Source organism: Chiloscyllium plagiosum, unplaced genomic scaffold, assembly GCF_037043375.1.
Source record: "Chiloscyllium plagiosum isolate Xiang-an unplaced genomic scaffold, Cpla_swu_hap1 HiC_scaffold_11, whole genome shotgun sequence".
Lineage (NCBI taxonomy): Eukaryota > Metazoa > Chordata > Chondrichthyes > Orectolobiformes > Hemiscylliidae > Chiloscyllium > Chiloscyllium plagiosum.
Genome location: NW_028270149.1, coordinates 83,977,260 through 83,991,202, shown reverse-complemented (window position 1 = coordinate 83,991,202; position 13,943 = coordinate 83,977,260). Strand labels below are relative to the sequence as shown.

General features: G+C 43.9%; 1 protein-coding gene across 4 annotated transcripts in view; it reads right to left on the bottom strand.

Moving 5' to 3' along the window:
* LOC122557068 (dedicator of cytokinesis protein 11) overlaps positions 1-13,554 on the bottom strand; it is a 291,784-nt gene extending 278,230 nt beyond the window's left edge. Inside the window, exon 1 of one of the 4 annotated variants that reach the window (XM_087992257.1) lies at positions 13,361-13,554. In XM_087992257.1, coding sequence (XP_087848383.1) covers positions 13,361-13,462 — 102 coding nt within the window. In that variant the 5' untranslated portion in view covers positions 13,463-13,554. The remainder of the gene's footprint in view (positions 1-13,360) is intronic. The other 3 variants (XM_043704343.2, XM_087992256.1, XM_043704339.2) reach the window with 3 other exon arrangements.
* Between the last annotated feature and the right edge of the window lie 389 nt (positions 13,555-13,943).

The following is a 13,943-nucleotide window of genomic DNA, read 5'->3' as shown; positions in this document are numbered from 1 at the left end:
TGATGGGGGACCAGGACTGGGATGTAGGATATTAGGGTTTAATAATAAAAGATATGCAGCAGAGTTTTGGAAATTGAGTTAGAATCGCAAGATGATTGTTGAAGGTGAGCCAGGTGGGAATGTAGACTTCAGAGGCACTCTGGTAAGATAGGGGCAGAGCCAGACAATACTTTAGAAATGGGTGACATAAAGGGCATAAGGTTTGAGCCACAGCGGAGAGTTAAAACAGATTGCAGAGGACAGAAAGAAAGGAGGAATGAAAGAGAAAGACTTGCGTTTATATAGTGCTCTTCATGACCTCAGATGTTCCAAAGTGTCTTAGAACATAAGAACTCGGAGCAGGAGAAGATAATTCAGTCCCTTACGTCTGATCAACCCATGCATTACAACCACAGCTGATCTCATCTTGGTCTCAATTCCACTTTCCTGCACGTGCTCCATAACTCTTCAATCCCTTATTAAGTTGGCGGTTTGCTTGCTGGTGGGTTTGTTCTCAGATGTTTTGTCACCATGCTAGGTAACATCATCAGTGAGCCTCCAGTGAAGCCTTGGTGTTCTGTCCTACTTGTTATTTATGTGCCTTGGTCTGTTATGGTGGGTGATATCATTTCCGTTTCTGTTTCTGAGAGATTGGTCAATGGGGTCCAAATCTATATGTTTGTTAATGGACTTCGGGTTTGAATGCCAGGCCTCTAGGAATGCGTGTTTTTGTTTAGTCTGTTCCAGAATGGATGCGTTGTCCCAGTCAAACTGTTGTTCCTCTTTGGCTGTGTATATGGCTATCTGTGATAGTTGTCATGTCTTTTGGTGGCTAGTTCATGCTCATGTATCCTGGTGGCTAGCCTCCTCCCGGTTTGTCCAATGTAATGTTTGTTGTAGTCCTTGCAGGGTATTTTGTATATCTTTTTCGTTCTGTTGGCTGTGGGTTTCAGGTGCTTTAAGTTTGTCAGTGGTTGTTTCGGTGCAGTGGTAGGTTTGTGGGCTACCATGATGCCTAGGGGCCGGAGTAGTCTAGTGGTCATCTCTGAAATGTCTTTGATGTATGGCAGGGTGACTAGAGTCTCTGGGCATGTTGTCCGTTGTGCATGAATTGGCGGATTGTGCTTATCGAGTAACCGTTGTTCCTCAATACTTTGTATAGGGTGTTTCTCCTCAGCTTCCTTAAGTTACATGGTACTGCAGTGTTTTATGGCTCGTATGAATCGTGTCGTGACGCAGCTCTGTTTTGGGGTGTTGGGATGGTTGCTTCTGTAGTTGAGTATCTGCTGTGTGTGTGTGTGTGTGTGTGTGGTTTTTTTATACATGCTGGTTTGCAGTTCTCCATTGGCTTTTCGTTCTACCCGATTTCTAGCCTCTCAGAAACCGAACCGGAAATGACATCACCCACCACAACAAATTGAGACACATAAATAGCAAGCAGGACAGAACACTAACGCTTCACCGGAGGCTCACTGATGATGTAACCTAGCATGGTGACGCAACGTCTGAGAAAAAACCCACCAGCCCCGCAACCTGAGCTACAAACCTTCTCCAAAATCCCTCATTAGTCTATCTCCTCCTTAAATTTACTCAACATCTCAGCAACCACCACACTGAGATAGTGAACTCCACAGTTTTACGACCTTCTGAGAGAAGTAATTTCTCATCTGTTTTAAATCTGCTATCCCTTATCCTAAAACTATGACCTCTTGTTCTAGATTGCCCTAAAAGAGGAAATATCCATTCTATGTCTAATTTGCCAGTCTCCTTTCACATCTTATATACATCAATTAGATTAACAAAGTGCTTTCTGAAGTGTCGCAATGTGGAAACTGCAGCCGCCAATTTACACACAGCAAGCTACAACAAACATAAATATGACCAATCAGAGAAGTTGATTTTTTTGGCATTGATTGAGAAAAAAATATTGGCCAAGTTGTCATGAACGTTCTTCTCAACCTCTTCAAAGCAGCACCATGGTATCTTTTACAACCATTGGAGAGGGCAGATTCAGTTTAGAACCTTGACTGAAAAATAACATCGGCAACAGGTTAGCACTCCCTCAGGACTAGCATCAGCCAGACGTTGTGCTCAAGCCTCCACACTGAAGTCAGGTGCATAACCTTCAGACTCAATGGAGAATAGGACAATACAGCACCACCCAATGCAGGTTAAGCAGTACGCGGTTAAACTCATGTCATTGATCTCAAATGCTAGTCAAGAGATTAAGTATTAACACACTGCTCTGGTCACTCCTTTCTGCACGTTCCAATGAGAAAATCTGAGACTTGATTAGTTTTACTGTGTTAGATTGCTGGAGCCCCTAATTCATTCACAGCTCAATGCGACCTTTCTTTTTTTCCTTAAAAATAAGACACTCATAATAATACTATCCTGGTAGATAGTAGGGTTTGAACTCGAATTATGACAGAGTACTCTAGGCACCAATGCTGAGCATCGATTGTTTCCTAGTATTTTCAACTCAAACAAAGTAACAGACTGCTTTTTAATTTGTTCTAACCGTGAAGTCATCAGATTTCTATCTTTCTAAAAGCATCGTCTAAAATCGCCCAACTCTAAGGATTCAGACTTTCAGTCCTGCAATTGGTCGCTGAATTACCAAAGGAAACCAATTTGTTAATAAGCAAATGCACTTTCTATCAATATAATGTATCCTCAGCGGGACTCAATGGAAAGAGAACTTATTAATCCCTCCAGAGAAGTGGCCATGCAGCCAAGCATTACCCAGTCACAGCCTACAAAGAGGTCAATACCTATTACACGGTCCACTCGGGACTCGCAAGGCATTAAGTGCAATTCCAAAGACTAAGTAGCAGATTCAGCCGTTGCTCTCCTGGCAATAGCCACTGCTTAGCTCATTCATTGAAGCAATCAACTACTGTAAGAACATACGACAGTCAGACATAAAACCTGCACTGGAAAATAAAATTAACTCGTTAATAAACTCATTATATGCTCTGTTCCCTTGGGTGTTCCATCAGACATTGTGGACAGAGCTGGCAAAGTCTGAAGGAGCATTGAGTGAAAGTCTACATAATGGATGGCCTATCAGTGAAACAACATTCCCAGGCACATCTGTACAAATGATTAAAGGACTGACATCTCTGTCATATATCCAATAAAAGCAGGCCTGCTCCACCAGAGTCTTATTTAAATTCATTCTAGGTCTGTTCACTTTTTTGTCTTTAATTCATTCACTGTATTCTGATGTCACAGGCTGAGGCAGCATTTATTGTCCATCCCAAATTCCCCTGGAGAAGGTGATGGGAACTGTCTTCTTGAATCACTGGGATATATACATCCACAATCCGGTTAGGGAGTTCCAGGATTTTGACCCATGAAGGGGCAATGGTGCATTTCCAAGTCATTTCCATTTTACACTCCTACAGACACACACACTCCCACATGCACCCTCTCACAGACTTAGACCATTTTACACACACATATACACTCTCTCTCACAGACACTCACAAACCCCCAACCCAGACACACACACACATATATGTTTGTGGGGTGAACTTGTACTTGCAGAGTTACATTGTACTTTGCTCAAAAACTGCATGAATCCATGTAAGACTTATCTCACTTTTTAGATTAAAATTAGTCTAAACATTATGGCACAGACAGGGAACACAGGGGGCTAACACCTTCAACACCTCAACATCTTAACTGCGCTGACACCAATTGTTTCAGTTAACCTGAGAATGTAACTTTTTAAAATGTTTTGTGATTTACATATGAAAGAAGTGAAACTATCAGGGTCATTCTAACAGATGAGAGAGTTAACAAACAATCAAGCTATTTTTCAGTGTATAATTTCAGTTACATCACATTGTAAACTTTTGTTATAAACTCTGTCTTACAATTGTGCACTCCACAATCGCCTGATGAAGGAGCTGCACTCCGAAAGCTAGTGTGCTTCCAATTAAACCTGTTGGACTATAACCTGGTCTTGTGTGATTTGTAAGAATGCAGAAGTTATGCTGCAATTATACCAAAACCTAGTTAGACCTCACTTGAGGAACTGAGAGCAAATCTAAGCATTATGCCTTAGGAAGGTTATATTAGCCTAGGACGGAGTGTAACATAGGTTTACAAGAATGACACCTGGACTTTAGGGTTATGAGGAGAGTTTACACAAATGACGCCTGTTTTCACTAGAACCTAGAAGGTTAAGGAGTGATCTGATCGAAATCTTCAAGCTACCAACATGAAAAGACATGGTAGATGAAGATAAACTACTGTAGAATTAGGGAGAATGGTCTGAGAATTAGGGTCAGACCTTTCAGGGAGATGTTAGGAAGCATATCTACACACAAATAGTGATAAATGTTTGGAATTATTTTCTATAATGGCAGTGAATACAGGATTAGGTATTAGTTTTAAATCCAAGGTTTGTTAAGTAAAGGTAGTAAGGGATATGGGCCAAAGACAGGAATGTGGAGTTAGGCCACAGACCAGCAATGATCTCACTGAATGATGGAACAGGCTCAAGGGGCTGAATGGCCTACTCCTATGTTCCTGTGCAATCATTTTACATTTGAGATCCATTTTAAGTAATCCTGATGGAGACAATTTTTATGAAATTAAGGTCACAATTCTGAAGGCTAATTAGCCTAACGAACTGCAAACACAACTCAGTCACTACACATTGCCATGAATCGACAGCTCAAATCGAAGCCAAGAGAAAAACGTATTTACTTTCACTGAAAGGTCACAAGTTTAAATTAAAAAAAAGTTGGCAATCACTACTTCAGGCCGAAACCTACAATAACAAGTTTTTTTCAAAAGCTAAGTCTGGCAATTACTGCCTTCAGCCTGGCGTAGACCTGTAAAGCTCTGAATCCAAAGTTTCATTTCAAAGAGAGTGCTTGTAGATGGCCAAAGAGCGAGAATCTTCCAGAATTTTCAAACAGTGAGATCCAGGGTTGCTTCTCCCCCACTGCATTGAGACTCTGACACACCGTTTCTGTTGCTTTGAGCTGACAACTCATGGCACAGAGGGGAGTGTTTGCAGTCAATTAAGCTAATTAGCCTTCAGAATTGCAATCTTAACTTAATAAAAATTGTCTCCATCAACATTACTTCAAATGGATCTAAAATGTAAAGTGATTGCGTAGCAATGTAGGAACTGAAGGAGGCCATTCAGCCCCTCAAACACATTCTACCATTCAATGAGATCATGGCTGTTCAGTGACCTAACTCCATAAACCTGACTTTGGCCTATATTAATTAAAACCTGCTCAGTGGTTAGTACTGTTGCCTCACAGCACCAGTGACCCAGGTTCAATTTCAGCCTTGGGCAATTAGCTGTGTAGAGTTTGCATATTCTCCCAGTGTCTGCATGGGTTTCCTCCAGGTGCAACAATTTCCTCCCATAATCCACAGATGTGCAGGTTAGATGAATTGGCTGTGCTAAATTACCCATAGTGTTCAGAGATGTTTACATAATGTGTATTAGAATAATGGGGAATGGATTTGGGTGGGATACCCTTCGGAGGGTCAGTGGGGACTTGTTGGGCCGAAGGGCCTGTTTCCATACTGTAGATTAGATTACATTACATTACAGTGTGGAAACAGGCCCTTCAGCCCAACAAGTCCACACCGACCCGCCGAAGCGCAACCTACCCATACCCCTACATTTACCCCTTACCTAACACTACGGGCAATTTAGCATGGCCAATTCACCTTACCTGCACACCTTTGGACTGTGGGAGGAAACCAGAGCACCCGGAGGAAACCCACGCAGACACGGGAAGAACGTGCAAACTCCACACAATCAGTTGCCTGAGGCGGGAATTGAACCCGGGTCTCTGGCGCTGTGAGGCAACAGTGCTAACCACTGTGCCACCATGCCGCCCACACACGGGGAGAATGTGTAGGGAAACTAAACTAATCTAATCTAATCTAATCATAACAAAAGAAAAGTATTTCGGATTTAACATTAACAATTGATCTTGCATCCACTGCCACGTGTGTACAGCTCTTGCTCTCCATGTAAATGAAAAGGATTAAGGCTACTGGATTGGGTGCCACACACAATTTACAAGGACGTGACTAGAACTGAGATGTTGTAAACATCAAGACAGACAAAACAGGTTTTTCACTAGGAAAGGGAAATCTCTGGGTGGGGTCGAGTTTCAAATCTTTTTAAAATTATGAAGGGGCTTCGGTGGGTAGGCACAGAAACAGTACTTTCACTTGGAGGGATATCAGAACCAGGGTTGAGAACATCAGCTAGTCACTAATGAACCCAATTGAGAATTTAAGAGTAATTCTTTTACCCAGAGAGAGTGGAGACAACGTGGAACTTGTTACCACGTGAAGCAGTTAAGGCAAAAAACAGATGCATCCCCCATCAAACCAGAAAAACGCATGAGGGGGAAAAAAAAGCATCAAGTGATATGAAGATAGAATTTCAGAAAGTTAGATGTGAGGTTCTCGGAGGAGATCACTACGTGCTTGGGAAGGTTAGGGGGCATAGATGGGGTGATCCTTAGGAGAGCATCCTGATTCACAGGGGTCCACAGATGGCACGGGTGGCTCAGTGGTTAGCACTGCTGTCTCACAGCACCAGGGTCCCAGGTTCGATTCCAGCCTCAGGCGACTGACTGTGTGGAGTTTGCACATTCTCCCCGTGTCTGCGTGGGTTTCCTCTGGGTGCTCCAGTTTCCTTCCACAGTCCAAAGATGCGCCGGTCAGGTGAATTGGCCATGCTAAATTGCCTATAGTGTTAGGTGCATTAGTCAGAGGGAAATGGGTCTGGGTGGATTACTCTTCAGAAGGTCAGTGTGGACTGGTTGGGTCGAAGGGCCTGTTTCCACACTGTAGGGAATCTAATCTAAAAAAAAATGTGTGTTATGATTTATAGGATCCCCAGGCCACATCAGTAAATATAGGGTGGGGAGATGGTGCTGGGGAAGTGTGTCAGGATTTACACATGGCCCAGAGGCGTGTGTCAGGATTTACAATGCAGTTGCGAGACGTGCAGTATAATTTCTGTTTTGGGTTGGGGTTTGGAGTTGCAAGGATTTCTGAGGAATGTGTCAACTAGAATGTTTCATCACCAGTTAAGTTCCAGAAAATAAGTTTGAATTCCACATATTTATTATCAATAAGTCATTTACTTTGAAAGGTAAACCTTTTTAAAGTTTTTTTTTGAATTGGGATGAGGGCATCACAGGCAAGGTCAGCATTTATTGCCCATTGGGGCAATTAAAAGTCAACCACATTGCTGAGAGTCTGGAGTCACATATAGGTCAGACCAGGTAAGGATTGTAGTTTCATTCCCTGAAGATGGAGTTGTCTACAATCAACAATGGTTTCATTATCATCATAGATGTTTAATTCCCAGAACTTATTGAATTCATTTTTACTGAATTCAAATTCCACCATCTGCCACAGCAAGATTCAAACCTGGTTTCCTGGGACATTACCTGGGCCTCTGAATTAACAATCCAGCAATATCACTAGTCCATTGCACCCCCTCCTCACTCCTCTATTTGTATCAGACACCATACTATTCACAACATATTCATTCTATTCTGAAATCCTTTCCCGTACATGATTGCACAATGTGTTTCGTTCATTTCCACTCTATTTTGGGTAGATACTAATTTCAAAGTTTGCTATTTTAACTTATGGCAAAGGCTATAAACACATTTCTCACATCTCAGGCTTGCCCTCCTTTGTGGGCAGCACACAGTCAGGTTCGTAACTCCAAATCTCAGTATTCCCTTCAGCTTGCAACTGTACTGAAGCCAGTGTCCCCATAAACTAACTGCCCTCTTGAGCAGAAATAACTAACAGTGACTTTGGAGAATCACTTCCCGGCCTCAGGTTACAGGAACCTGGCTCGATTTCAACCTTCCATTCAGTACCAGGCATGTTATCTTGAAATCCGGTCCACAGCTTAAGCATGAACTGGTGACTTGCAACATTAGTGGCTCCATCTGACTTTGTTGACATACAATACTTCCCAACAAATGTGACAATCTTTTACAGTCTTACCCAATTTCAGAATGTCCCTTAGCATTCTACAGCAAATGAAGAGACAACCAATTACTCATCATCTCTCAATTCCAGGAGCAGTTTTTCCTTCCCCACTCTGCACACGTGCACCCACTAAACTCTCAGCTTATATCAAGTTCCTCTTCTTCTTTAACCTCAGTGCATTTCCTGTCAGCACAGTAACATTCTGTAAATTCACCCTGACAATGCCCAGCTCTATATTACTATCCACTTGGTGTTGCCTGATACAAGTCCTGAATGATTCAGAAATAGCTTCCACCTAGAATTGGGACTACCAACATCTTTATATCAGTTCCTGCCAAGAATCTACTCTCCACGTCACTCCATCTCCCTCTTTACACGGCTGTTTACTGGAATGGCCAGTCCGTCCAAATTTACAGTGTCTCAGTCCACCCAGAGTAAAGCTTCATAACCCACATCCTCATCATCAGCAAAACTTGTTCTAAATCTTGGATAAAAGCAAATTACTGCGGATGCTGGAATCTGAAACCAAAAGAGAAAATGCTGGAAAATCTCAGCAGGTCTGGCAGCAAATGTAAGGAGAGAAAAGAGCTGATGTTTCGAGTCTAACTGACCCTTTGTCAAAGCTCATTGTTCTAAATCTTCCCCACTCTACCTCACTCCTGTCTTTACCAAAACCCTCAGCCAGCCTACCCCCACCGGAATTGTAATCTATAATACCCACTTGCAGGCCTCACAAACCTCCCCCAACACCAACCTGGGCTCCATGCTAACTCAACTTGCACCTGAGTTGTGAGTTTAAGATCCAATTCAGAGATCACTTCAGGAAGGTGTTGGTGGAAGTATCTTAGGGTCTGATAACCAACACCCAGGGCATTAGGGAGCTCAATGTCTCAAATCAGGAACAGGACCATTTTCCGTGCTTTCTGGCCCTGACCCCAAGTTGGAGATACCATCATTTAGATGGGAGAGATATTAACCCGAGGCCCTCACGGGTGCACTTAGAAGACTGTGTGACATCTTTTTCAAGGTTAAAAATCACACAACACCAGGTTATAGTCCAACAGGTTCATTTGAACTAGCTTTCAGAGCGCTGCCCCTTCATCAGGTAACTAGTGGGGCCAGATTATAGGACACAGAATTTATAGCAAAAGATCACAGTGTCATATAATTAAAATGATATATTGAACAAACTTAGGTTGCTGTTAAGTCTTTCATCTTTTAGAATGGGTTGCAGGTTTCTGTTCATTAATATGTAAATCCCAGAAATTCTTTTAAGTCACGTTCTCGAGATAATGTAACGTTTTATAAAAGGTGACGTCTCAGCTCAAACAATGCAACAAAAGAGTGAGGTTAGAGTCTGTCTGTATCCCAATCTTGAGTCAGACTGGTTCTATTTCTAAAGTAGGAATTTATAAAATGTTATAGGGATTGACTGCCTGCAGGTTGTGGGCTTTTTGAGCAAAAATAGAATGTATCTGCAACTACAATTCTGCAAATGCAAATTCAACCCCATAGACCTGTGTGTGTGTCTATGTGCATGCGAGGGAGGGAGGGAATGTCTGAGTGTATGCACATGAGTGTGTGCATGTGCATGTGAGAGTATGTGTTTGTGTGTGCTTGGTAGAGGGTGTGCATAAGTGTGATGGAGTATAAATATGTGAGAGGGTGTGTGGGTGAGAGTGTGGGGGTTGTATGTATGTGTGTGTGTGTCTGAGAGAGACCGTGTGTATGAGAGAGGCTCCGCATGAGTATGTAAGTGTATGTGTGCGTGAGACTGTATAGTGTAGTGGGGTCATCTGTAGTGTGACATAAACCCAAGGTCCCGGTTGAAGTCATCCTCATGGTACATTGGTGACCGAGCAGACGCTATGACAATGAATGAATGGACATCGCACAATAGTCGCCAGACAGGGGTGTTCCCTCCCAGTCAGGGAACACCTCAGCGGTTAGGGACATTCGGCCTTGAATCTTCAGGTGACCATCCTCCAAGGTGGACTTCGGGACAAGCAACAATGCAAAGTGGCCGATCAGAGGCTGAGAGTTAAGTTTGGTACCCATGGGGGTGGCGTCAACCGGAACCTTGGGTTCATGTCACACTACAGGTGACCCCACTGCACTATACACACACACACACAGACAGACGCACACACACAGACAGATGCACACTCTTACATACTCTCACACTCACACAGACCCTCTCACATACACATGCTCGCTCATACACACACATGCATACACCCCCGTACACTCTCATGCACAAACACACCCTCTCACAGGCTTATACTCCACCACACTGATGCACACACTCAAACACACATTCTCTTACAAGCACACTCTCCCCTTCACATGTATTCATGCATACACATGTAAGTCTATGGGGTGAATTTGAATTTCCATTTGCAGATACATTATATTTTTGCTCAAAAAGTACACAATCTGCAGGCAGTCAATCCATATAACATTTTATAAATTCCAACTTTGGAAACAGAACCAGTCTGACTCCAGTTTGGGATATAGACAGACTCTCACCTTTAATGCATTGTCTGAGCTGTGATGTCACCTTTTTTTTTAATAAAACCTCAAGTTATCTCGGGAATGTGACTTAAAAGAAGTTCTGGGGTTTATATATTAATGAACCGAAACCTGCAACCCATTCTGAACGATGAAAGACTAAACAGCAATCTAGGTTTGTTCAATATATCATTTTAATTACATGACACTGTGATCTTTGGTTATAAATTGTGTGTCTTATGATCCTGCTCCACAAGCAGCGCTCTGAAAGCTCGTGCTTGCAATTAAACCTGTTGGACTATAACCTGGTGTTGTGTGATTCTTAACTTTGTACACCCCAGTCCAACACTGGCATCTCCACATCATGACCTTTTTTTTTAAGAACTGTCAAGGTCCCTTGACAATCAACAAAAGAAATCCTAAAGGTGGTGTTCCATTCATAATTCCACAGAAACTGATGGGATCTTGATCTGCACATTTTATTTTTCCTTAATTACAATCTATGAGTGTACTTCAGTTTCTCCAATAGTTACACAGACTTTTGGAACACTCAATACTATCAAAGTCCTGGCCACTAATGGTACAATGATGGAAGTCTGGGATGAAGAAGAGGCTGGAATGAGAACAGTATATACCTCCAACCTGTGTGGGGCTAGTGAAGAGGACAGAGATAGAGAGGAGTGAGGTCCCAGTGGCCTTGCAGTGCCAGGGACCCAGGTTCGATTCCAGCCTCGGGCGACTGTCTGTGTGGAGTTTGTTCATTCTCCCCGTGTCTGCGTGGGTTTCCTCCTGGTGCTCCGGTTTCCTCCCACAGTCCAAAGGTGTGCAGGTCAGGTGAATTGGCCATGCTAAATTGCCCGTAGTGATAGGTGCATGAGTAAGGAGTAGGGGAATGGGTCAGAGTGGTTTACTCTTCAGAGGATCGGTGTGGACTTGTTGGGCCGAAGGGCCTGTTTCTGCACTGTAGGGAATCTAATCTAATCTTAGCAAGCCTCTAAAAGAGAAGTTGTAGCAGCAGGCAGGGTGGGGATGAATAATATCACAGATACTGAAATACACCTTCTAAAGACGGAGTGGATATATGCTCAGAAGTTTACCATGGTTGTGAACATTAGATGATTACCAAGATAAGGGATGGAGCAGGTAGCAAGGGAATGGAGTTTTTAAAATGTACTGCATAATTTGATATAATTTAAAAAAAACACTGACTGAATTTCTTTCAAGGGGATCAAACTTTCAGAGACTTTAAAGGGTCTTCTCTGGTGAACTAGGAAGTACATACACAATCTCGCTTTGAGTAGTTTACCAGCTGTGCCTGGAAGGAAAGTGACACCTCTGCATTGTTTTAGCAAGACAGAACTGTCAGGGCTCGTTCCAGTTCCTGAAGAATCTGCCCTCCTGAGCACACAGCATACTGGCAGTACAGTCATTTCTCATTAGCTTAATGCACAGTCAATTTATAACTACACGCTCCAATCCCATCCATCCTGCCTCACATTAAAAAGGATCACCACACACTTATGGGAAATCTCTTGTAAATAGAACCAAAACAAATGATCTATTTACACCACAATGAACAATGTGCCAAACAATTTAGAGATTGAAAGCTAGATTTTAAAAGCATCACCTTATCTTGATAATCAAAGTGACAAGAAGACAGCTCTATGCTCAACGTGGGCTCAATTTCCCCAGTCACGGATCATATGGATACAATCCTTTCAGATATAAAAACATTTGGTCCTCAGCACGTGCAAAGAACATCACAGTGGCTCAGTGGTTAGCACTGCTGCCTCACAGCACCAGGGTCCCAAGTTTGATTCCAGCCTCAGATGACTCTCTGTGGAGTTTGCACATTCTCCCCGTGTCTACAAGGGTTTGCTCCAGTTTCTTCCCACAGTCCAAAGATGTCCTGGTCAGGTAAATGCAGTCATGCTAAATTGCCCGTAGTGTTAGGTGCATTAGGCACAGGGAAATGGGTTTGGATGGGTTACTCTTCGGAGAGTTAGTGTGGACTGGTTGGGCCAAAGGGCCTGTTTCCACACTGTACGTAATTAAAACATTTTCAAAACTGAATCTGGAGTATGTTGCTGACCACATTGTGGACGAAAGTGAGGACTGCAGATGCTGAGATCAGAATGGAGAGTGTGGTGCTGGAAAAGCACAGCAGGTCAGGCAGCATCTGAGGAGCAGGAGAATCAACATTTCCTGATGAAGGGCTTATGCCCAAAACGTCAATTCTCCTGCTCCTTGGCACTCTTGACCCTCACCACACTGTGCTGATGACAACAAACAGAAAATAAAATACTGACACGTAAAGACACAAATAAACACATACGCACACAAGAGACAGAGGCATTCATAGGTACGCATAGACAGACATACAAAGGAACTGAGAGGGGCAAACAGAAGGAGCGAAAGATATGCACATACAGAAATACAGAGGAGGCAAGACAGATACACAGACAGATATACAGAGGCAAAAAGAGAGATATGAAAGGAGCCAGAGATATACACAGACATGCATACACAGAGGAGGAGAGAAAGAGAGAGAGATACAGAGGGAGAGCGCGATAGGACAAGGGATATGGACAATCGCAGTTGCACAAAGACACACTGAGGTATAGACACAGTTACAGATACAGGACTGTACATTGATAGAGACACCGGGAGAGAGACAGCGTGGTACACGCAGACTGAGAGGAAAAATACAGTCGCACACAGGAGAGAGAGTGAGAGATGGGCAATCACAGATACACAAAGAGAGACAGATTGGAGGGTGGGGGACACTGACAGAGACAGAGACCAATCCCCGGAGCAGTTCGGAAGTTGCTCTCTGTCTCTCTCGGACACTCACCGCCAGCAGCGAGTTGCGAACAGCCTCAGAGGCGCTCTGCCGAAGCTCGGCGGCTGTGCCCGGCTTACTGAGCCGCTTAGTGAACCTCCGGACCTCGGCCATCGGAGCAGAGATAACCCCGGGGAGGAGGAAGCGCCCAGTGCAGAGACACCGACAGAGGAGCAATTAGCTCCACCCATTACCCCGCCCCAAGAGCCAGCCGGGTTCCTGGAGGGAGCGGGGGGGGGGAGAGAGAGTGTGGGGAGAAACGGTGCCCAAGGAGGGATGGGGGAGAGGGAAGAAAGGGAGGGGAGAGGGAAGAAAGGGAGGGGAAGAGGGGGAGAGGGAAGAAAGGGAGGGGAGGGGGAGAGGTGAGGAGGGGAGGGGGAGAGGGAAGAAAGGGAGGGGAGAGGGAGAGAGACAGGGGCACAGAAGAAGGGGAGAGAGGGAAGAAGAGTGGAGGGAGAGATGAAAGAAAGGGGTAAGGGCAGAGGGGGAGGAGGGGGGGCGTAGAGAGGAAAGAATGGAGAAGAGATGGAAGAAGAGGAAAGAAAGGGTGGAGGGAAAGGAAAGAAAGGGAGAGAGAGGGAAGAAAGGAAGGGAG